This window comes from Barbus barbus (assembly GCF_936440315.1).
Source record: "Barbus barbus genome assembly, chromosome: 40".
NCBI classification, from domain to species: domain Eukaryota; kingdom Metazoa; phylum Chordata; class Actinopteri; order Cypriniformes; family Cyprinidae; genus Barbus; species Barbus barbus.
Genome location: NC_136718.1, coordinates 14,727,833 through 14,752,929, shown reverse-complemented (window position 1 = coordinate 14,752,929; position 25,097 = coordinate 14,727,833). Strand labels below are relative to the sequence as shown.

Sequence of the window (25,097 nt, the reverse complement as noted above, 5' to 3'; positions counted from 1 at the left end):
GCATCCTTCAGAATGTTCAGAACTTCCAGATCACTGTTTTGTTTTGAACAGTTTTGGTTCTCAAAAACTCTAAGAAAAAAGGTCAAAAAGCTACTTGGGAGGTACCTTTTAGGTACTAATATGTACACGTCAGATAACTACTTTTTGTACCATCTTTTATGAGAGTGTAGAATAGAAAAGAAAAACGAAAAGGCCTATTGACTAAAGATGAGGCTTGAAGGTGTAACGGCTTCTGCGAAACCACAGGTCTTGTAGGAGAAAAAAAAACATTATTTATCTGTTTTTTCATGTGACAATCTAAATGACACTCAAATGATTGGATTTCATAAATGGGTCTCTGGTGTGCCCAGGTGGCATACTGTACCACCATCAGTCTGTCAGACGCTCTCTTGTTTGCCAAGGTATTTGAGGTATCCTGGATTATTTACAATGCAAATGATGCAAAGAAGCATTTTCCACACTACCGCACTAAAGAATATTTTCCATGAGCTTCATCGTGCAGCACTGAGAGTACGTCCTGCCTGCTTTATTGAGCAGAGAATTACGAACGTTAGCAAGATTTCAAAGCTCACAAAAGTCATTTCGAGTCAACCGCAAGCATGCCCAGGTGAATAGATAAATTTTACATTTATTGAATATAGTTTCAATTCCATTACACCACAATACAAGCAACTACTGTATATTTAAACAGGTTTGCTTACATTATTTTCACTTGTATTGAGATCTACTGGAAGGCTAGAAGCCAATTAAAAAAATTAAATCTGTTTTAATTGGCAGATACATTTAAAGATAAATTATTTGTATGGAAAATTGTACATATGCTAATATATATGTGCATTTTAATTTCTGTATTTACTGATGATAATAACAAAGACGATGTTTGGGGGAAAAGGAGGAAAAGCATCACATCTGAAAGAAAGCAAGAATAAACTTCCATAGAGACGTGAAAAACAGAGCGTTCAGATGACGTATTTGGCATTGCAGTAAACAAAATGAGAACTCAGCAGGACTCTAACATGCCTAATCGATCATGGCAGTAGCTTTCCAAACACACATTCACACACACACTCCTTGATAAACGCTATTGTTTGGGACTGTTAGCTGTTGGACGTAAAAATAGACTGAGTCATTCATCTCATTTCTTTTCTTGTATTTGGCTGTTTCCTTCTTTTGGCCGAGTATAATGGAAAATCTGTTCTTTCATCAATAATCAAGTCACTACAACATGCTTTTCTGAGCTGCATAGTAAATAAAATCTTGTTATATTTAAAAATACAGGCATTTATGCACAAGAGGAGGTGAGCATTTTGTGTAACACCTCCAAAAGATCTCAATATCCTTAAAGGAATAGTTCACACAAAAATAAGAAAATGTAGAATTTTTTCTCACCCTCAGGCCATCCAAGATGAGTGAATTAGATTTTGAGAAATTTACCATTAGCAACCTTAATGATGGATTAGTTTTTATCAGCTGTTTGGACTCTCATTCTGATGGCACCCATTCACTGCAGAGAATCCATTGCAAGTGACGTAATGCTAAATTTCTACAAATCAGTTTCAATGAAAAAGAAACCCATCTTGGATGTCCTGAGGGTGAAATGTTTTTTTTTTTGTGTTTTTTTAATTGATTTTGGGGTGAGATATTCCTTCAAGATAATGAATCCAAAATAGTTTAGCTCTTGTATTGTAGAAAACCTTTCACCATAGAAAACCAACTGTGTATATAAACATTCTGTATAAACACTATTAATTAGGAGGAAGGACAAAACAACACAATGTCAAAATACAAAAATCTCTTAGTATACATCTATAAATCACAAAATAGGACATGGTGAGGGGAAACAGTGAGAACTGATCTTTCTGAAGAGGTAAAAACCTCATTGTAGACGGCACATGAGAGAGGCAGATGTGGATCGACTGTCCTCAGTAAAGTCTTTCAGTTTTGCATCCAACTGTCTCTGCTTTGTGAGTTTTAATATGTCCATGTCTCATCCATGAGCAAGCCGAGAGCTTTATAGCAGTCACATATTGTCTCATGAGGATATATGGTGCTGGATGATAGTCCAAAAAGGAGCTATGCAGTCTTATGTGGCCTGCCAGATATAGTCTGGCTGTAAAACAAGGCTATACCCCCAACAACATGCCCATGAAATCTGAACCATTCTGTATTGTGATTGATGCTGCAGCTGCATTGTCCACGAATATGGAGGTGTACTGCCCAGCCTGTGAGAAAGAAAACATCACATTATTTAAAGTCGATGTCAATCTGCAATACATTTTACTTAATTTGATGTATTTAAAGGGATAATGTTTTTTTGTATTGTTCTCTGAGGTCCACTTATAATGTTATCAAGATTTTTACATCAAAAAACATCATAATTTAGACATAATAGGCTATTTTCTGTCCTGTTTTTAACCCCCTCATCAGAACGCTCTGTTTGAATAGTCATGGCGGACTGTAGACTCGGAAGCAAACGCCCACTGCTATGATTGGCAAATAGCTGTGAATGTTTGACAGCCTAAATTCTTCACAGATGGACGCTGCTATTTAGGTTAAAAACGCATAAATACTCAGTACATATCAAACGATCTGTAAGAAGACAAAGCAATAGTGATCATGTAATGAAAACAGTTAATCACACTTAGTCAGCACAGCACCGTTTCAGTCATTCTGAAAATTAAATTATGCCTTGTTTGCAAAATAAATCCACGGTAAAATGAGGCGAACAAAGGACCAAGTTCTTACTGACGTGGTCTGGCACTTTATTAAAAATGAAGTTCATTAAATAAAGTTTATCATTTGGTTTCTATGTAGACCTGCTTTTGCAGCTCTTGTCATTTACCCACAACGTGTGTGAATCGGTGGGCGGGGCTAAACAGGCAGTCATGTGGAGGCAGGCGTTGATCTACTTCTGCAGTAGCGGTGTTTATCCACACTATTACATCATTCCACAACTTGTAGTTTTGGCAGACTGGCTTCAATATAAGCTGTTTTTAGACTAATGAGAGAGTTTTAAATTCTGAAACTTACAGGATGTATTTGTACAATGACCACTAATATGTCAAAATATGAAGGAAATTTAGATTTCTCAGTTCATGACCCCTTTAAGAAACAGGTTATTCAGCGAGATTTTTTGGATACTGAAAACTGTGTGCTTCATACCAGAATTGATCCAGACTAAATGTAACGTTCACAAAAATAGCTATTTATATGTTAGTTAACATTATCCACTATTGACTACGTTAACTCTTTTTTTAAATAATAAAGACATGCACTGATGAATCACTTAAAATAAGAACAGAAACATTCATTAACAAACTTATCGTTTTAGGTTAAGATTTTAACTAGCGTTTTGTTTTTGTTTTTATCTTAACAGCAGCAGAAACACCAGATTTGTATGATAAGGATACAACTACATAAAGGTAAAACTGCATTAAACTGAGTGGAGTGTATTTAACTAATTCTTACCTGAAGTTCCAGCAGTCCATGAACAGATACTGTAAATATCTTGCTGTTACTCTCAAGGCCAACAATCATTTCCAAGGATCTATTACGAAACAGAAAATATTTTGAGTGAACAAATTATTGATTTGTAGAATTCACAAGTCAATACAAAATCAGTACAGTCAGTAGAGATTAGATTCTTAGTGATACGTTGCATAGAAGTTATAGGTCTCTATTAGGTCTCTATTAGCACTTTTCAGCAATAAATTTTAGGAATTACCCTTCAGTACTGGTGCTAAGACCAACAGGGAGCCCACGAGTCAAAGGTGGCGGTAAAGGTTACTAAGGTGACAAGGACCAGACTGAAGGTGAGAGGACAGTTTTTAAAGTCCTGCTCCACTTTAACACAGGAAATGCCTTGCTGGTTCCACACAAGCTAGAACAGACAACATGCTTTACAGCCCATGAGTTACTGACTAAGAGCAAAAGAGCGCTAACTACCAGCAAACACTGGAAGAGACTTCCAGGCTGATCTGCCACCCCCATTCCCTCGTCCCCACCTCATGTACCCCTAGTAGTTTGTTTTTCTCTTTTCTTTTAAGTAAATTCATTTTTGTTTGATTTGTGAAAGAGGATTTTTATGACATGCACTCACACGCTTAAGCCACTGAAATAAAAACCACATGCTCTGAATGTAAAAAGGAGCTCAAGAAAAATACTAATTTTCATCATAAGTGATGTATTCCTTAGAGTCTGAGTCATGAATTTATATTGATGTGGATGTGGTCTGTGGACAACGGGTCCAAAATCGAATGTTAATAAATAGACTACTTGAGGGTAAATTATACATAATGTAATCATAATAACCTTTCTAGCAAAATTGCTGGTGTCAGATTTTCTCCTGGATGGTTCTGCTAACAGAACTGACACCAAGTCTGACAGAAAGACCTGAAATCAACGAAAATCACAACAAACTCTGTGTGGCCAGTTGGAAACACACTAAAATTCTAGCACTTTAATTATATAGCTTGAATGATTCATTCGTGAATCAAACATCACTACTTCTCTCAAGAGGTTTTCAGTAAATAATAATTTAAATTTTAGTCTGCTTATCAAACAAATCTATTGTATGACTTTATAGGACTTGTCCAGAGCCCCAAAGGGACATTGTTGAAGAAAAAAAATATGAGATGGGAGGAAAAATGTATTTGAAAGCTTTTGCGTTTGCTCGCAAAATGTTTGCGATCCCTGAGAAACATTCTCTTGAAAAGTATTGCATTACCCAGAGAAACTTTGCATTTGCTCACAAAAGCACTGAAATATAGTTTTTCCTCCCACCTCATATTATTTTTGCGAGTGAACACAGTTTCTGGGGAACGTAAAAGCATAACATTTATACCCCCCCTCATTTTATTTTCATCACAATTTCCCCTTATGTGCTCCATAGACTTAATGTAGTTGTATGAAGCCCGTTTATGATACTTTTATGATAGTTTTCTGTCTATTTAAAGAGATAGTTCACCCAAAAATTAAAATAGTTGCTGATAGCCATTGACTTCCATAGTATGGAAAAAAAAATACTATGGAAGTCAGAGACCAAAAACTGTTTGGTTATCAAAAATCTTCAAAATATCTTCTTCTGTGTTCAACAGAGGACAGAAATTTATATACAGTAGGTTTTGAACAACATGAGGGTGAGTAAATGATTGTAGAATTTCATTTTGGGTGAACTATCCCTTTAAGCTTGTTTGCAATGGCATAAAAGCTAGTATATTAAAAAAGATATAATGTTCCTTTTATGTTTTACAGAAGAAAGAATTTCATACAGTTTTGGAATAACATGAGGCTTAATAAATTCTGAAATAATTGTTATTTTTGGGTGAACTATCCCTTTAATGTGAGATAAAGCAATCTTACGTATATCTGTGGCAGAGTGATTCAATGCAGATCAAAACTCGGACATTGTCTCTGGCTCTCAGCTGGTTCTTACTTTTCTTCACCTCAGTGTGGTCTGCAAGAAAGTACAAAAAATTATATTTCCTGAGAAAACTTTTCAGACATGCACTACAAACTTTTGTATGAAGAGTAAAGGCTGTTGAAATGTTGTTTGACAGAGCTTTGTATGTGAAGCACACGATGCCGTAGCCAGTCATGTTTGACCTCCAGTCGCATCTAAATATTGGGCTGTTCTATAAGTCTACAGTGGATTTGTGAATTTGTTTGGGGATGTTGATTTTCTGCCACAGTCTCCTGCAAAGAGCCAATTCCTTTTCCCGGAGCTGCATGGCGGCGCCACAGCTTAGAAGAGTTTTGCATTCAGTCCCTGGGGCTTATTTCAGTGTAACTCCACATAAGCATTGCCTCTGAAAGGACGGATGAATAACCACTGTACCCCCTCTTTAGAGCATCAACCAACAAAAACAACAAAAAAAAAAGTATGGTTGTGCGCTTTCAAGGACGGCACAAATTTTTTAGCTTTTTAAACATGCAAGATTGTGCAAGACACCCTCAATCTCAGCAAACAAATGCAGCACAGTTGGAATGTAAGTTACAGGGGAATGCAATCCATCTGTTGAGAAAGTGCCAAGTCTGAAACACATCCATTACATGATGGCATCTCCTGATAGAGTTGACATTGAAATATTAATTTGTACTCCATGCATTTGTATTTATAGCAGAGAAACTGAATTTTCAATTAATCTCTACTGTATTTGGCAGACAATTTTATCCAAAGCATTTTTTTTATTTAAAAAAAAATCTACATATCCATCACATTCAAAGGTTTGTAGTCAGTAAGCATTTTTTAATTCATATTTTTTTAAGTAAGGATGTATTAAATTGATCTGAAGTGACAGTAAAGACATTTATAATGTTACAAACATTTTGTATGTTTTCCAAGTGAACTGCTCTTTTGAACTTTCTAATTATCAAAGAATCCTGAAATAAAATGTAACACGGTTTCCACAAAATTATTAAGCAGCACAACAGTTTCAGCACTGATAATAATAAAAAATAATTTCTGAAAGATCATGTGAGACAGAAGACTGGAGTAATGATGTTGAAAATTCAGATTTGCTGTGACAGGAATAAATTAAATTTTAAAGAGGTCCTATTATGCTCTTTTACAATGTCTTGGTTTTGTTTTGGGGTGTTATTGAACATGCTCTCATGCTTGGTGGTTCGAAAAACGCATTATTTTTCAATTAATTTACATTATTACAACACCTCTCTCCCAAGCCTGGCTCAAATGGCTTGATTAGTTCCGGATTTCATGAAGGCCCGCCTTCCGAAAAACGAAATGTGTTGTGATTGGCGAACAGTGTTTCAGTACTGCCCCGCCCCTTACCAAAGCAGCAAGTTCGTCAATATTGCCATATCAATTCAGACCCCGAGGCGAGAATATTGAGTATACATTATTTGTGATAATATAATAAAATTGAGTTACACTATTTGTGGCGGCATATATATGCAAATTAATTATCTGCCAGCAGGAGCCTCTGTTGGAGCGGGAGAGATCTAGGTTTCCACGGTAAGGCTGTACACAAAGCAGAGCTCCGCTCACAAACGCTGCTTTATCAGACACATGCAAGATGAAATGAAAATGACATCCAAAATTTTCTGAAGACAGTCGGTTTCCTTCAGAAATACAGTGATATAGCCTAAAAACACCCGCACCGGGTTTCGATTTTGAAACGTGCAGTGCTCAACCAAGCTTTCTCCCCACTCGCCAACCATTCGAATTTCCGTAGGCGGGATTTATTTTAATGATATTCTAATGGGCCGCTTTGTGATATCAGAAACACCGGAAAACAATGCTGTAGTCCAAATGAGCCGTTTGTTGTAGTTCTTGAAAAGGGATTTTTTTTTAAACTATATATCTCCCTTTGGAGTGGACTTTGAGATTTGTAACTTTGTAGATCTTTTTATGCCCAAACATACACACTACACACTGACTAAAATTCAAAAAGTGAAAAAGCATAATAGAAATAGAAATTTTAGATAGTAATACTACTTTTTTTTCTAATGAAATAATAAAATAACATATATAATTACATATATATTAATAATATATTCTATTACTCTTTTGACTGTAAATTGTGTACCATCCATATACAATTTTACTTTAAAAATCACTGTAAATTGTGTACATTTTTGCAGTTCATTCATGCATTCTATTATTTGAACATGGGTTTGATTCCGCTAATCATTATCATACCTCCAAACCTCATGTCTAAGACTGAAAAAGTGTAAGAAAACAAAAAAAATTACAAAAAACAGAAAGTTTGTTACTGGTGAGGTGAACCCTTCAGCCTTTCCTTACCAATATGAACGTTGGCAGAGAACTGATAAATTCCAGTTACGGGAGCTGTAAATCGGCCAGTGGACTGATCCATCCCCGTCCCTCTAAGGAAGGCACCTTTGGCAGGAGGCTGAAGGTATGAAACAGGTGAGAATTATAGAGGGCCTACAATGAACACACCTAATAACCACTAATCAACACCCTTCAGTCTATCTGAAAATCATACTTTGTAAATTGCTGAGCATTCCAAGCATCTCAAGAATAGGTTTTTCAGCAGAATTCTTGCTCTCCACACACTAATAAACGCCCATGCAAATCAAGCATTCTGCATACAGCATTCGAAAATATACCAGTTTTAGGGCTCAGTTTGGGAGCACATAACCATTAAATGGTTAGAAATATGTAGACATCTGCCAAGAATCCTCCGATTCTGTTTTTGATCATAACTGCACGCTGCAGCCATGCCAGACCACATTATTCTGCATTACGCCTCCAGAACCCACCAAGAGTTCCAGACTCAGACGCTTTTATAATGAGTCCTCCGATTAGTGTGCTAAACACTGTTCGGTTCTGCCATTTTTGTGCTGTCAGCTTTGAACACATACAATGAATGCCTTTCATATACATGTCAGATCCCAACAGATATGTGAGAAGAGCGTAATTTTATTTGACATCTATTTCTACATTGGATGAATAAAGCTTTGCATTGACATTTACAACCGTTATTTCATCCATTTGACAGATTTGAAAGACTATATGATCAAAATTTCTTTAATACGGAAAGTAAGAATCATACATCCTCAGTGATCAGCCAAATTAAATTTCTCATAGGAGCTTAGATTAAATCTTGTCCACGTTAATCAGTCGCAGTTTTTTCCGTGACTAAAAGACGTGGCTGAAACATGGATTTTCGGTGTGTGTCCTTGGCTGATCAGAATGCCACAGGGTAAAGCTCAGCGCACTGTTTCAAATGGTGTCTATTTTTATACACACCACTCACACGTCCAAAACCTCAGACAGAGTACCTTTTGTACACCACCAAGACAGCAATGTAACACATTTGAAAAAGGATATATTTTTTTAAGAGGAGTGTGGATTAGGCCCTTCTTGATTGGCTGAGTAAACATTCGGCCAATCCAATGTCTTGTCACTAATCTTCATGTCAAGAGTCAATCAGGAGGTTACAATCACAGGTGGCCTTAATACAGCTGTGTCTCTAAAGCTGATTGGGGTGGAGTTACAGTGTCTGTCTGACTGGCCGATTTTGTCATTTTGATTTTGTAATTCTGTTTGATGATGGAGAAATTACACACTTCACTTTGAACACACACACAGGTTGGAAGCGTTTCGAAATGGTGTTTGATATTGTGTAAAACTGTCACCATGAAGAAGCCAAATGGAACCAAGACAAAATAAGCCAATATGAAATTATTTGCAACAGACTGGAATTTCTTACATTCTGGCAAAAGCCGATCCCACTGCCGCAACGAGACGATCACATGTTCGCTTTGGAAGCTGTATCATTTACCGTAAATGACTGCGTTTCTAAGTAGCTGGAATGCTCATTTGAATTACAATGAATGTGAATTTGCTGTTACCCAGTTTTAAATGCAGTGTTTCCTTCGTTTTTGCTGGGCTGTTAACAATAATGTGCTTAACATGCAGCACAAGTATAAAAGTCTAGATATAGGCCTAATTGTGACTGATTGTATTATTTGACCAGAAGCTATAAACACAATAACTTTTCAAAACAATAGCTTAACAATAACAAAAGACATCAATGTAAAATGCTCAATTAAAAACTGCTGAAAATTAAGACGGTCACTGGCCAAGTAAGAAATATTTGCAGACGGGCCGTTAAATTATTAGAAAATAATGCACACCCGAGGTGGTGATGCAGCCACGACTCGGCAACTTGAAGTTCATTTTCTTAAAGAACAGCGCTGTTGCAACCTCGCTTGTGAGAAATGTCATGTAGCTTTTGAGTCGTCAGAGTAGCGCTAGCAACATTAACGCGCATGTTTCTGTGTCCAAACTGTATGTGTGTGTGTCTGTAAGGGAGAGAGCGGAAGAAATAGAGTATGTGCTTTCCATACATAATAAAACGGCATGTTTACTATATTTATTTGTTTTTCCAGTGTTGTTGAGGGTTTTGGCTATTTTGCTGTTGCTGTAAGGACCTTAAATAACTGAAATCATTTGGTGAAGTGATATGGACATGTAATGCAGTCAAGAGCTGCCTGGAACTACGCTCACCATGCATTTCAATGTGTAATTAAAGAAACATTTGTCAGAAGTATTATGCAAAAATAAATAAATGAAATATGTCACCAAAGGTATGTTTTTTTTTTTGGTTTGGTTTTGGTGTAATATAAAGTTAGGATCAATTAGATCCATTTTGATGGATAGATATTCCATTATGATATAAGACAGATATATTTACTGTCTGCACTTACTGTCTGAAAGTTCTGCAGTTCAGCCAGAGTCTTTTTGTCCACAACGACAGGGCCTTTGAGTTTGCAGTGGAAGGCTTCCTCGATTCTCCTGTAGGAGGTCATAGTCTCTAGGGTAATCAGAGCCGTGGGCAGCTGACTGGGTTCGTTGGGCCTGTCCACTGCTGCTCGCCTCTCTGTAGCTTCTGTTCAAGCAGATCACAAGAAGACACATCACTGTATGCACATAAAGACACCTCATCACTGTATCTCTCAAAATGTCCAGCCCATCTTCATGATAGCAACTTGACGATGATTGAAAATGTCCATCACTGTTATCGCAGGTCCTCACCTTTGATCATTTCTTTGAACTCTTGCAGCAGGACCTCTTGAGTGACCTCTGCCCCAGGGGATCCTGGGGGTCCCTGAGGTCCTGGAGGTCCAGGAGGGCCCGGGGGACCAGGCTGATAGGCAAAGAAATATGACTTTTATAGAATTTCAAATCAATTTAATCAAGACTCAAATTTCTGTGAATGCTCAAAAGAGCATCTCACTATATGTAATGACGTGTTACAACTTGGAAATGTGGAATGTGTTATGCAATATATTACAAATTCTCTGGTAGAGATAAATTTTACATTAAAAGTTAATTCTTAGACACTCAACTTTTTGAAGTGCAATACATATGTAATAGTGCTTTTTAGTTCGTATATTGCACCTGAAGTTTTACATGTGTCTCTAGCTACCTATTTTATTAATTAGCCATCACAAAATGACTTGTACAGTAAGTAATGGTGGTAAACAAGCGTAGGCTAAAAGTAATAAAATACAAAAATGCATGCACATTGCCGAAAAACATCACTGTAGTAGGTGCTTGGCCAGAATAACTACATGTTTAAGAAAAAAGTTGGCACGTCATGAATGGGAAAAATACCTTAAAGAAACAATTAACAAAAATGATCATTAGTTGAAAACTGACTCACCCTCAGGCCATCCAAGATGAAGGTGAATATTTTCTTCATCAAAAACAGATTTGGAGAAATAATACATTATATCACTTGCTCACCAAATGATGCGCCTATATATCACAAAAAAACACATGTAATCCACACCACTCCACTCCACTGAAGTGAAGAGCTGTGTTTGTAATCAACAAATTGATCTTTAACAGTTTTTCTGACTAAAATTTGAGTCCTCTATCTATAATATAGCTTTCTCTAGTGAAAAAAGTAGTCTCGTCTGAATCAGGAGAGAAATGTGCACAGATCAAACACTGTTTACAAGCAAAAACATTCCAAAACAGTTATATTTTGACATGAAAGGTTATCAGGAGATTAACTTTATCTCTGGAGGAAGCATTATTATGGACTATGAACTCTATTTGGGATAGAAGTGATGGTTTTATGTAAAAATGCCTTGATGGATTTGTTTCTTACAAACACAGTTTTCACTTCACAAGACATTGATTGATAGACTACAGTCGTGTGGATTACTTGTGGATTGTTGTGATGTTTTTATCAGCTGTTTAGACACTCAATCTGACGGCACCCATTCACTGCAGAGCATCCATTGCTGAGCATGCGATATACTGTAATGTTAAATGTTTATGTTCTCCAAATCTATTTTGATGCAGAAACAAACTCAACTATATCTTATATGGCCTGACTTTTTATGTGAATTTATAAATTTTTATGTGAACTATTCCTTTAACGTAAAACATTCTTAAATTCCAAATTTTTTCTTGATTTATAAGAATTGTTATGTACATTCCAAGTGAATGAAAATTCCTCTCCTTGCCACAATTTCAGCTCTGTCTCATGTGCTACTGTTGATTATGTGTTTGACATTTGATAATATGTGATTGTAAAGATTTTCCGCACCAGTGGTCGTTTTCGCTTTCGGCATTTTCCGGGAAAGTTGCCCACAGGTCTCTTCACAAAATCCATCCATGATCCAAGAGGGTCCACTCTCTGGTTCTCACTCACCTGCTGAATAAAAACACAGAAATGATGACATGCATGTTGTAGTTGTTTTTTTGTTTGTTTTGTTTTGTTTTGTTTTCATATTTCTTTATAACTTGAAGTATTCCGGATATAATGCACACAAGAAAAAACTGACATAATATTAGGTTTGGTTAGTGTACATGTCAGAGCGGATGCATAAAAAATGTATGGTACTCCCATTTTTATATTTGATGAGTCAACTGGAGAAGTTCTAACTGTGTGATTTATCAGATATTTAATCCAGAGATCATTCTCCCGTTGGCATTGAGTGCAGTGCATTGTAGCTACGTAACAAAATCCAATGAGTTATAATTTCTGCTGACAAACCCTCTCAGCAAAATTATGTCTAAAGATGCTATTAACTGGTGCCAGACATCAAGGCAGGTTGCACCACAGCAGTAAAGGAATGGGTCTTTTGTGTGGCATGCAGCACTACCTCATGCCAAACACAGTCAGTCAAATTTTCTCATGAGGACTTTACTCTTTGCTTAATTACTCCTTCTCAGTAGTTCTCTCAGGTGCTACGTCAAATTTGCCCAGTAGGGTCTGTGAAAAATAAACAGCCTTTCTAAATTGATCTCTCTCAACAAGTTTCCATGAGCACAACGTTACAGTTCACCTAAAAATGAGAGGCCCGAGACATTGCATTATACTGTGGGTTCCTTTTTGCAACTCTTTAAACACATACAGTGGCTTTCAGTGGAAACATTGCTTGCTTCTTCAATTCAATAAGCTCTCAGAGCCTGAAGTTCATTTCTGAGAGATAGATTTCTAACTCAGAGAGAGGTTATCAAATATGCAATCTGTGATATAACTCATTCTATTTGGCAACAGTTTGAACCCTCTAAATCCCACGCTGGAATGACTTCAGCAATGACCAGCCAAACCAATGACATCTCCCCTTTTTTTAGTGGTTCTACAATTTGAGCTACTTTCTCAATAGTTGCTTTCAGAATTTTATATAAAAATGGTTTAGGTTGAAAGAACACACTGTTTGCAGGGATGTGATGAAAAATTACTCCTGTACACCACACCTCTACAAAGTACCAATGAAGTAATCTGCTGTTACTCAGATACATTTATAAAGTAACAATCATACAATGATCCTTAAAATTTCATTTAGACTATCAAAATGAGTCCATATCTCACCCGTCATTAAGATTTAAATCCTAATTTGTGCATTAAAGTTCATTTATCAATTTCAAAAGCTAAGAAAAAAAAGTTTCCTTTTTTATTTTAAAATGTGAAAACCCGCTCTACATATTTTGACTTTCAACTGAATAGCATTTTGACAGTACTCACAAATTTAACTAAATATGAAAAAATATATAAATATGAAATTTAAATATTTATTTAAACATAATTATTACTTGGTCAACTAACCACTAACAATGCTGAAGAGCTTACGATGTTTTCGCTTATATGAAACGCGAGGCTTTATAATCCCAGAAACCACAAATATGAATTGAATCTCCTTGAGCCCTTCCCTAAACTTCAAGTGACTGCGGTCGAGATAGAAACAAAGATAGAGACAAGTTGTAGAGGTGAGCTGTCTGAAATGGAATTTGTTTAGGTTTGGCACCGAGACCTGGATGACTTATCTGTTAAACTAACATGCTGCATCTCTTCACAGAAAGACCTGCCTCATGTTAAGCTGCAACAAAGTAACCCCTTGTTTTTCTTATACATACTGGAATGGGACGAGCTCATATTTTTGCTCGGGTGTAATTTTTTTTTCCTCTCCCTCTATTCTTGTGGCAGTAGACAAAATAAACAACTTAACTAGCACACAAGCCTCTCGCATGTTGGATGTCTGAGTGTTATTGTTGTGAATTAGGAGCCCGGAGACAGCCAAAAGACAGACTTGTACAGATACTGTTACAGCAGAAGGCAATCCCTCAGATCTTCCCCAAACACTGGGAGAAGACGTGATTTGTTTCTTTTCCATTGTCTTTTATGGAATGCTTTATAAATACAGACTGTATCATCAGTATGTCAAAGCAGCGCAGAGCAGGCTATAGTCGTGCCAAAAAATAATCCACAGGATTCTAATATTACCGAAAAGAACAAACGCTCAGGTCATGAAGTCTTCTGAATACTGTTGATTCAACACGGTTCTATTAAGGATCAATATCGACTTTGGCGGCTCCATTGAGTTGTTTAATTTCCTGTGCCAAATAGAAGTATAAGCCACAGATGCTAGCACAGAAGCTAACTTAAAGCTTAAGGGGAATGTACTCTCTTTTGGCCTCGGCAAGAGAGTTACAACCAGTTTCCACAAGATGGACAAGTCAACACCTTCAGTTCAAAATATACGAGGAACTTCCATTAACACTTCAAATGATCAGAGTCAGATCAGTTGGTGTACGGGGAGGATCCATAACTCTGTCAAGACAAGGATTAACTTGCCTGAAGCTGCTGCTTGGAAATGTCATCGAAGTTTGTGGAGACACATCTATATCCACGCAATCTCATTTCATCATGTTCCCTCATGTTCTTTACTCAAAAAGTATAAACCATTCTCTGACTGTCTGAAAGCAAGGATTCTATAAGCATGGACATACAGTTAAAGTTCTCAGAAATGTTTTTTGGATACAAAGGAACATTTTCACAGAGACTTCAGGCTGATACGGAATGTGCAGCGGTTTGCTCAGTGCGATAAACTTTCCAATATTTCAGGGCGCTGTGTACACAGTCGATTCGGTTGACAGCGGTAGCATGGCTTGTATGAAAAGCCCTATACGCTCAGATCATGACAGATCATGGCAAGCTGTTATTATCTCAGCATACCAGTGGGGTGGATTTTTCTCTGATGAGTTTGTTTTGGGGCTGTTAAAACAGCAGAGCTTTGTGGAGCAAAGCTGCCAAATGCTCCATTAGAGACTGAGAAAAAAAAAGTCGAGCAAGAGTTTCGATGAGAGTCAGAAAGAAAGCTGAGAAAAAGAGACTTATGAGACTTTATAATAGCCCCACTAAGCAAACACAAAGCTATTTTCACATAAATAGATGAACACAATATAGATCCTGCAGCTTAATTGGTCAAAAGGTTAGCCCAAAAATGAAAGCTGTGTTAACTTAACCTCATGTTGTTCCATACCTTCCTTTCAGCTGTGGAAAACAAAAAGAGACATTTTGAAGAATGTTTCTGTCTGTTTTGTCCACATCATGAACAGCCACTAATTTCTAAATGTCAAAATATCTGCTAACTCTTCTACAAGTGCGAGCAGGAATCTGTAATTACAAAGTAATTTACTTATGTAGCGTGTTAAACTTCTGTTTAATTGTAAATGGTTGTTTTCCAACTGCAATTTTTATTTTTTGGGGTTTACCAGAACAAAGTGCTTGAGCAATTAAATTAAATGTAGTGCACCTATTACGGTATAATTAGAGATTTTTCTGATGATTGCTGAAAAAGCATTGCAGTAATTAGTTTAAATGATTAATTTAATCGTCTTAAAACATTATTTAGGTAATAATGGAATATCGAAATTCCAACATTTATTTTTAGTTTTAAAATGTGTTCAAATAATTAGCTTGATTAACAATGCAACATTTCTCCAAAATTCTTAGTCCTCACTGTGTATTCAGAGAAAAGAAACAAAAAAAATCAGTTTATTTTCAGAGAAAAACGTCAGAGACTATTTTTGTGGCAGCGCGCCACAGCAAACATAAACACGGCCATAAAAATCTGCCTTGAGGCCACAATCAACAATTATGCAGCAGTGTTTGATTGTGAAAAACCTTGTAGCCTCTTCTAGGCTGTATATCCATTTCATTACACAGTCTGAAGGTACGAAATGACACAAAATGTTTTTACATGACATTAACTCCGTGACAAGTATATAGTCCAGACTTTACAAACTGGGTCTGTTCTAACACAGCCATGAAGTTTAGTGACATTTTATGAAGAAATTGCTTCCGTTTGTTGATCTTTGTACCTCAGGTCCAAAATTTACCAGACATTACAGTAACCCACACTGACAAGTATATAGCTAAAAAATACCCAAGCATTAGGTCTATTTCTGTCTAAATGTAAAACTTTGTAAAAGTATTCAGCCCCAAATTCAAATGTCAATATTGGAAATACTATTTGACAATTAAAAATACTTACAATAACATGTTTAAAACACGTTCCTCAGGGATGTTGTCAACACTACAAAGATGCAATAGCCGTTCCCGTAAAATAACATTCCTTGACATTGAAAAATAAATAAAGCATGCAATACAAATAATAAAAAAAGGATCCCCCTTTACCATATGAACAAATAGACAGATTTGTGTGCATCTTCCATGTCACACACCCATTATTTCCCAATTCACCCATCATTTCTCGTATATACCCTGACTCATAAAAGACACCTAAATATGGCTGTACAAGAATATTCACTTTCCTTAGTCTCATGTACACGGTGTGCGAGAGAACAAAATGCGATGATGGTATGTTCCCAAACACAGCTTTATGGGTCGGTACACAGATTTATGGGTTTGATTATATGGACGCATTCACACCACACCTCAGATTCTTACCTGCAATTATGGTTTCTTTTGGTACCAAGTCATTACTGCTTCGGAAGTCAAAACATAGAGATACGAAAAGAGAAATGATTATTTGGCTGGATATCAAGCAGCAGAAAGCTTCAAAGGCCATCATTTAACAGGTAACAGACTCGGCACCACTGTATATTTCATTACCGAGGCCTCATTATTCTGTAATCCTTCCCTGTGGACAAGGTCTGATAACTAATACACTCCAAATGGTCGACAGATAGAGTTTTTCTTTCACATGTACATTGAATATTTGTTTGGCAGTTACCATAAAGCTCCTTTCATCACATGCTTACATGAGCAGTGAAACAGGCAGTTAACCGCTTTGTTATTACTCAGGGGGGGAACGCTGGAAATGCGCCCATTATAGGCCCACAGGTCATTAAACAGTGACATCAAAGACGTCTGAATCCAATTTACTCTCTATCTTCACTCGTACAAAGCACAACAACATGTATGTGTCAGAATACACTCGTAACTTTACAAAACTAACATGTAGGTGAGGTAATGAGGCTCCGTGTTGTTTTAATAACTCTCGCTGTTCCATGCCATCGTAGCAGGGTAAACATTGTTTAGATATTTATATGTATATCAAGTGTGCATTCCTGGCTAGTGAAGACATGTGAGGGGAGAGAGAGCCACAAGACTTATTATGAGATCTACTGAGGAATTATCCTGCCCTCCTCTCGCCATAAAAAAGTCAAAGAGTTGAAGAGAGTCTGATTGCAGCATCACACCTGCTTTGTGTGCAAATTATAATGTTGAGCTAGGTTGCACTGGTGCTCATTTCCCTTATTATCTGTGGTAGGTCAAATGGACAGCTGAGAAATACTTCAGATAAACACCTATACCGACGTTATGTGTGAGACGTTCATATGAAGTCTTATTGGAAAAGTTGTCTGTCTTAGAGAGTGAAAAAATTTCTTAGGCAGGTTTTTTGAGGTTCTTTGAGTTATTCGTACCCCATTTAATGTTTATACATGCTGTTCCTCTGTTCCCTGTACTCTGTGTCCTAATGTGAATGTCCTAGTGGCCACTGTTCAAGTAAATAGCAGGGCTGGATTAAAATATTTCTATTCTTTGAAATTAATCACATTTGCAAATAAGTCATTTTAATGTTAAACTTCAGATTTATAAAGGCTGTTTTTGAGAACACAATGTATTCATGGCTTCTTCAGGTAGAGCTACTGAAGCCAAAACAGAGACAACTCACCATTCACTGGTTATTCTTTTGTAGGGCTGTTTATTGATTCCTGATTGAATTGAATTTGATTCAGATTCACAAGCTTGTGATTAGAGTCCACTGCTGATTTATATAATTTGATTCTGATTCATTAGCCTATATTTCTGTCATATGAAAAAAAAACACATCTTAGTTAATTTTGTAAATTAGACAAGGCACCGCTTTAGTCTGGTGTAAACAGGTGACTCATCTTTTCGAATAACAATTAAATAAGTTGGCTCAAGAGATTGAACTACACTGGTCACGCAGAATGTTTTGATTCACTACAAAGAACCGGCTCATAAGAGTCTTTTTTTCCATGAATTGAACTACACTGGTTGCATTGCACTGTATGTTTTAAGTTGCTAAAATGAACCAGCTCAAATACCACTTTTTGTGCTGTGTTATGATTCGCTAAATAGAACCGTCTCATTAATGCCATTTGTTTGCGAACCAAATTACACTGGTTGTGCTGTATTTTTTTGTTTCAATAAATGAACCTGCTTATAAGATCCATATGTTTGTGAATCGAATTACACTGGTTGCACTGCTTGTTTTTTGATTTGCTAGAAAGAAGCGCAGAAGTGTTGTTTGTTCATGAATCAGAATATACTGGCTGCGTTGATTTTGAATGAAGCCTTGCTATTTTGAACACACCCTGCTAAATGAATAAATGTAAATGAAAAATGCAGAACGCAGTGACATCTACAGGACAATAAGCACAGAGTAAAAGACTGATATTGGGATTTTAAGAATCGAAAGGGCTTATATTGGTAGCTGGACATTAAGTAGCATATGGATCCTACAAAACCCACCTATACCTGTAAAGATGATCTCCATCCCTATGAATGTCACACAGGGTCCCCATCCCTAGTGATGCTTTCTGGCAGTGACAAATCTGGCAAAACACTGGGATTTAGAGTGATTATGTCATTACTCTCTGATCGTATGGGACAAGATGAAAAGAATGTAAGCAAGGGGGGGGGGGGGGGGGGGGGTGACTAATCCTTCTCGAGGTGTCCTCTTTCAGGACCCTTTCTGTGAGGCTTTGTGAGGGGCTTATGCGGCCTGCTGCCCCAGTTTTTTCAGGGGGCCGCACCGCCCCTATCGGATGTCCCAGACACAGCGGAGTCAGCCTGGCCTGTGAATGACAGAATCAATGGGCTGGGAAAGAGCTCTGCCAATGGTCTTTAAATATCTCCCCACCTAACCTTCCCAGGAATTACATCATGGCAGCCTGCCTGTGCTGGGCCATGAAGGGAGGAAGAAGAAGAGGAGGAAGAGGAGGTAGCAAAGGACACACCAGGGATGCAATGAAGGTACAGCATCAAGAGTTTGACTCAAGGTCAACAGGTTTCTTTTACTGTCACATTTGATCAATTTAATGGAAAAAAAGTCTCACTGAGGCAGGGTTTCCTTATAAACAATTTTCACTCAGAAATTGATAGCAAATTTCATAGATAATTACAAAGAACATTGCAATCAACATTGAGATAAACACAAAATACGATTTTATAAGCCTGAAATGGTAAGTTCTTGTAATTGTTCTTTGATTTAAAACTTCCCCAAAAAATTTTTTAAGCATATATGTGTATATATATATACACACATATACATGCATTTTGACAGTCCCTTTTTGAAAATTGCTTCATATGAATGTCAAAATAAACACAGTATGGAGATATGACACAACCAGACTGTCACAATATCATGTGTAAAAACTCAATAAGACAACAACCCTTGTCAGCAAGATCACTGAAGCAGTTATAGTTAGAGTGGTTGGCACAGGGGTAGCTGGGAGTTATTTGAGAATGCCAACTCTGTGGGTGGGCTGAGACAGGAGCTAATTTTCCAATGGAAACCCTGATATCTAAACAATACAGGCGCAATAAACAAATACAGAGTTGGAATAGTAATATGTTGGCCTTGTTGGAGCCAGAAAATGTCAACGCACTTATGCACGATAATTCAGCTACAAACAACACAATATGATATTTCCCAAGGTTTATGTTCATAGAAATGAATGGTAACTTATTTATTTTATATGCAAATGCAAAAGAGTCCCTGTTTACCGTTCTCATCATCCGTAACCTACTGAAACAAGTCTCAAATAACAAACAAGCCCTCTTTCATGTTCTGGTAGAGAACACCTAGACTAATCGATGCCCTGATCAGACCTTCTGAATGTGCATTCTTCACATATCTCACGCTTCAATCATCCATTTCACACATTGGAGCCTGCAAACCGCTCTATTTATCATTCTGAATCTCATTCTATACTGGAGAATTAGACCTGCTAATTCCCAAGAAATATACATGTTTGAGTCTGTGCCAAGCTAATCAGAAATGGTTGTAGCATCTCCATCATGAGCTTGCTCTAAGCTTGTTTAAATAGCCAAAGTTTGCAAAGCAGCCAGCGACTTCTGCTCAGGCGCATTTACAAAGTATGATGAGAGACTACTGTGGGTGCCAAATGCAGTCGGCTTTGCTTTCTGATGAGTGTGCTGACATATTTAACAGAGCATTTAAAACACATCATTCTGAGGTATTTTCTCTGCCTGGCTGTTACAGGGTGATTTTGACACACTGTGAGGAATGATTGGTTGCTAAAATGCATTACATTTACACATTTGGCAGATGTTTCTATATAAATAACATAAAGTCCATTTAAGGGATATAATTTATTATTCTGTGCATTGTGAATCCTTTTGAGCTACAGGAAAACTTAGTGTGCATTAGTGTACCAGTTATAAATAAATAATATAATTATACAGTGCCCTCCAAAAGTACTGGAACAGTAAAGTCAAAATTGCTGTGGAGTCAAGACATTTACAAATATGATTAAAAGATGAATATGAGACAAAACTACAGAATGTCAAGTTTTATTATTGGGTGATTCAACACAGATGTTTTACCAGCTAAGAAGTTCAGCACTTTTAGAGTTTCATCTCTCTATCTGATGTGAGCATAAGTATTGGAACAGTTTCCTCACAGGTCTTTCTAAGTGATCAGCTGTGTCCTGTTGCATTAATTCTTCAGGTATGAAAAGCAGGGAAAGTGTTGTATCAGTTATATCCATTACTTATGCATTCTGAATCTTGCATTCGATGATGACACACACAAACCAGGATGAAGATGAGGAAGCTGACTTTGTGAGAAAAGCAAGCAATTTGGATGCTAAAAGAAAAGAGGAAGAGAAATCAAGAGTTTGGAAACCACCAGTGACACCAGCAACCAACAACAACCTGATCAGCTGAAAAAACAACAGTAGTTGATGACAGAAAAATCATAAAAGCTGTGAAAATGAACCCAAATAGTCATGTCTGTTATCACCAACAGCTTCCAGAAAGCTGGGGTGATGCTCTGACAATCTACTGTCCTCAGGAGACTTTGACACAGAATTACAGATGCTACACAGCAAGATGCAAACCTCTGACCAGCACCAAAAATAGAAAGGCAAGATTAGAGTTAGCAAAAAAAGCACAAAGGTGAGCCAGAAGAGTTTTGGAACTGTGTTTATGGACCGAAGAGACAGAGATGAACCTTTATCTTGCTTACCAATATTCAAGAAAATGCCTCCAGATTCATTGGGAAGTGCTTCATATTGCATCAGGACAATGACCCAAAACACCCTGCCAGTTCAGTCAAGGAATTTATAAGGGCAAAGAAATGTAAAGTCTTAGATTACCCAAGTCAATCTCCAGATTTAAATCCGATTGAACATGAATTTCACCAGCTGGAGAGGAGAGTAAAGGCAGAAACTCCCCAAAACAAGCAACAATTGGAATTGGCTGCATTAAAGGCTGGGAAAAGCATTTCAAAGGATGAGACCAAGAGTCTGGTGATGTCTATGGGTCACAGACTCACTGCTGTGATTGTGTGCAAGGGATCTGCAACTAAATAATAGCTTTTAATCTTTTATATCTGCCTTATGTTCAGTGTCCCAATACTTATTTGGATGCCCAATACGCATCTTCCCGGGAAGTCGTGGCCTAATGGTTAGAGAGTCGGACTTGTAATTCAAAGGTTGTTGGTTCGAGTCTCGGGCCGGCAGGGATTGTAGGTGGGGGGAGTGAATGTCCAGCGCTCTCTCCACCCTCAATACCACGACTGAGGTGCCCTTGAGCAAGGCACCGAACCCCAACTGCTCCCCGGGCGCCGCAGCATAAATGGCTGCCCACTGCTCCGGGTGTGTGTTCACGGTGTGTGTGTGTTCACTGCTGTGTGTGTGCACGTTGGATGGGTTAAATGCAGAGCACGAATTCTGAGTATGGGTCACCATACTTGGCAGTATGTCACTTCACTTATGCTCACATCAATGAGTGTGATGAACTCTAAAAGTGCTGTTATTTTTATTTGGTAAAACATGTATGAATTGAAATGGCTAATAATAAAATGTGACATTCTGTAGTTTTGTCTCATATTCATCTTTTAATCATATCTGCTAATGTCTTGACTCCACAGCCAACAGAGCAATTTTGTCTTTACTGTTCCAGTACTTATGGAGGGCACTGTATAAACACACATATTACCATTCAAAAGTTGGGGTCAGTACATTTTTAAAAGAATTCTCTTATGTTCACCAGTGATAAAAAATACAATAAAGCAGTAATATTGTGAAATATTAACTAACATAACATACCATTTACATAACTATTTTAAAATGTAATTTATTCCTGTGATGGCAAAGCTGATTTTTTTTGGCATAGTCCAGTCTTCAGTGTCACATGATCCTTCAGAAATCATTCTAATATGCTGCTCAATAAACATTTCTTATTATTATGTTTAAAACAGTTGTTCTGCTTTATATTTTTTTGGAAACAGTGAATTTTGTGTTTTCAGGATTTATGAATTAATAGAAAGTTTTAAAAAACAGCATTGATTTGAAATAGAAATCTTCTGTAACATTATAAATGTCTTTACTGTCACATTTGATTAATTTAATAATAATAATAAAAAATCTTACTGGCCGCAAACTTTTGGTAGTGTATATAACCACTGGCCGCAAACTTTTGGTAGTGTATATAACCAATGTGTTCTATCATTTTTCATGCAATTTTAGCACCCAGTTAGGGTGAGGTTCTCAATAAACCAGAGCCCCAAGACATGTAAAACATAGTAAGTGGCATCAGCTGTCTGTGTGTTTTCACAGCCATGAGACTAACCGATTACTACAATATCAGAAGTTTCTTAGTAAACTGAAGAAGACACATTATAAGACATTTTTTTTTTAAATCAACCGTTGTCAAAAACACAGACATATGACATACCCTGAAAAAGTGCAAAAAATGTACTTTTAGTTGTCCCATGGGCTAAACTTTGAAAAATACATTGTTGGCATATTAGTACTTTAAGATAGTAACATGTACCATTAAGGTAATAATAAACACATTAAATGGGTATATAAGGTACCAATGTTCACTTTTGAGGATGCTGTCTCAGTATCAAACTGTTGTAGCCCTAAAGGGACCATTTCCAAACATTTTTTCTATCCGTGATCTTATATAAAACAATAATTTGACTTCTGATGTGGAATCATAAGCATATTCATGTGCAGAGCTGAGAAATGAACATAGCTTAAACATATAAGAAAAGCAATAAGAAACTATCATATGATATATATGATGTAGGCCTATACCTTCGCACTGCCATCCAGCTCCTCGCTGTTGGAAAGAGTGGTGTTGAATGCTTCAGTGTGCTGCGGACCGAGCTCCTTAGGCCTCTTACGCATCTTCCTGGCCTCAGCCCACCCTAGAAGGATGCACTGGCTCCAGAGCACTGCCGTCACCACAGCTAGCAGCCAGAAACGCATCTTCAGCCCACCAGCCAGGAGACCGTAGTAGGTTCAGAAAGCAGAAGATGTTCTCGACTTGGAGAAATACAAAAGAACAGCGAGACGTCCCACACGCTTGACCTCACTGGACGAAAAATACTGTAATAGGCAGGCAAAGTGATTAAGGGACTTGTCCGCTCCACCTGATACCTCAGCCTGGTCTTGATCTTCTCAACAGCCAACAGTGTGAAGCAAGGGCTCTTTAGGCAAAAACAAAGCAAAGCTTACTCGACTATGAAATGTGTCAAGTGTGGAGTGGTCCTGGGAAATGACAGGTCGTCGCTGAGCTGACAGCAAATAAACCCATTAGTGAGATTTTTCACGCTTCCTGCCCCACGGGGGGTAGCAGAGGGCAACTGAAGAAGGTCCCAATGTGGGAAGGGGGGAGTGGATGGAAATTACTCAGATTCCCTCCCTTTCTCTCTGGTTCTTTACCTCCGTCTCGCTCCTACTGGGATGTGGAGTCTTTACAGTGATGCATCTGAACCGATTCTCTGGTAAGCAATGCTGAGCTCTTGCCCCATCAGTCTTCACATGTGATTCCTTCTTGAAGCCGAGGTGGGGAAAAAAAATGTCCTGAGGGAATTGGAAGTTGGAAACACTCCAGTTTTCGTAGCCTTTGGCCTTCTCCTGCTTTTTTTTTTTCTTTGCAGGAAAAAATCAATCCCCCACGGCCAAATTCAAAGCAGGGAAGCACTTGACGGGACGATCGCACCCAAATGCATCAGCCCAGTTCTGCAGGGTGACAAAAACACATGCATGCTCACCTCAAAGTGCCCGATCTGTGTGGACTTTGTGGTAGGTCTTGCTCACAGTTGTGTTCTCTCCCTCTCCAGATCTTATGCTGTTGCTCCTGCACTCTCTGCACTCTGGATACAGGAGGGCTCGCAACAGAGTTTATCACAGCCCCCTCTCTGTCTCTCACTCTTTCTCTCTCTCTCTCTCTCTTTCTGATTCCCCTGCTTCTCCTTTCCTCATCAGTGAAACTGGCAACCTCAGTGGGCTCAGCCCTGTTTTATCTCACTAATGAAATACTTAAGTCTTGAGGGAGAGCTCTTTGGCAGGCAGACTCTAGGGAATGCGTGTTCATGTGTGTAAGTGTAAATCTGTGTGTGTGTGTGTGTGTGTGTGTGTGTGTGTGTAGTGTCCTACTTTGCAGTAGCCCTGTACATGTGACATTTAGTCTCAGATAATTCAAACAACTCAGAAATAACTACTTTAAGGCACTAGAAAGTCATATTTGACCAGCTGACTAAATATCTGGGTCTTTTAGAGAAGAGCTGAATGTTTATATGAACTGATGTGGAGTCAATCATCC

At 37.7% G+C, this 25,097-nt stretch overlaps 1 protein-coding gene across 2 annotated transcripts; it reads right to left on the bottom strand.

Annotated features, from left to right (window-relative positions):
* Positions 1–609: 609 nt before the first annotated feature.
* LOC306859772 (adipolin-like) lies at positions 610–24,767 on the bottom strand. Of its 2 annotated transcripts, none has more exons than XM_079401019.1 (8): positions 23,585–24,767; positions 12,057–12,164; positions 10,529–10,640; positions 10,201–10,382; positions 7,766–7,874; positions 5,362–5,455; positions 3,469–3,547; positions 610–2,222 (listed from the first exon to the last, which is right to left on the bottom strand). In XM_079401019.1, the coding sequence occupies exons 1-8, from the start codon at positions 23,756–23,758 to the stop codon at positions 2,124–2,126; spliced, it is 957 nt and encodes a 318-aa protein (XP_079257145.1). In that variant the 5' UTR covers positions 23,759–24,767; the 3' UTR covers positions 610–2,123. The 2 variants fall into 2 exon arrangements, with proteins under 2 accessions (XP_079257145.1, XP_079257146.1); XM_079401020.1 differs by having other exon boundaries at positions 12,057–12,161; positions 23,585–24,650.
* Between the last annotated feature and the right edge of the window lie 330 nt (positions 24,768–25,097).

Excerpts from the sequence above, each read along its gene's own strand:
- LOC306859772 (XM_079401019.1), bottom strand. The coding sequence starts at position 23,758 with ATGCGTTTCTGGCTGCTAGCTGTGGTGACGGCAGTGCTCTGGAGCCAG. Across the intron at positions 10,383-10,528 it reads GTTCAAAGAAATGATCAAAG|AAGCTACAGAGAGGCGAGCA; the intron begins GTGAGGACCTGC and ends CTGCTTGAACAG. Across the intron at positions 7,875-10,200 it reads AACTGCAGAACTTTCAGACA|CCTCCTGCCAAAGGTGCCTT; the intron begins GTAAGTGCAGAC and ends TCATACCTTCAG.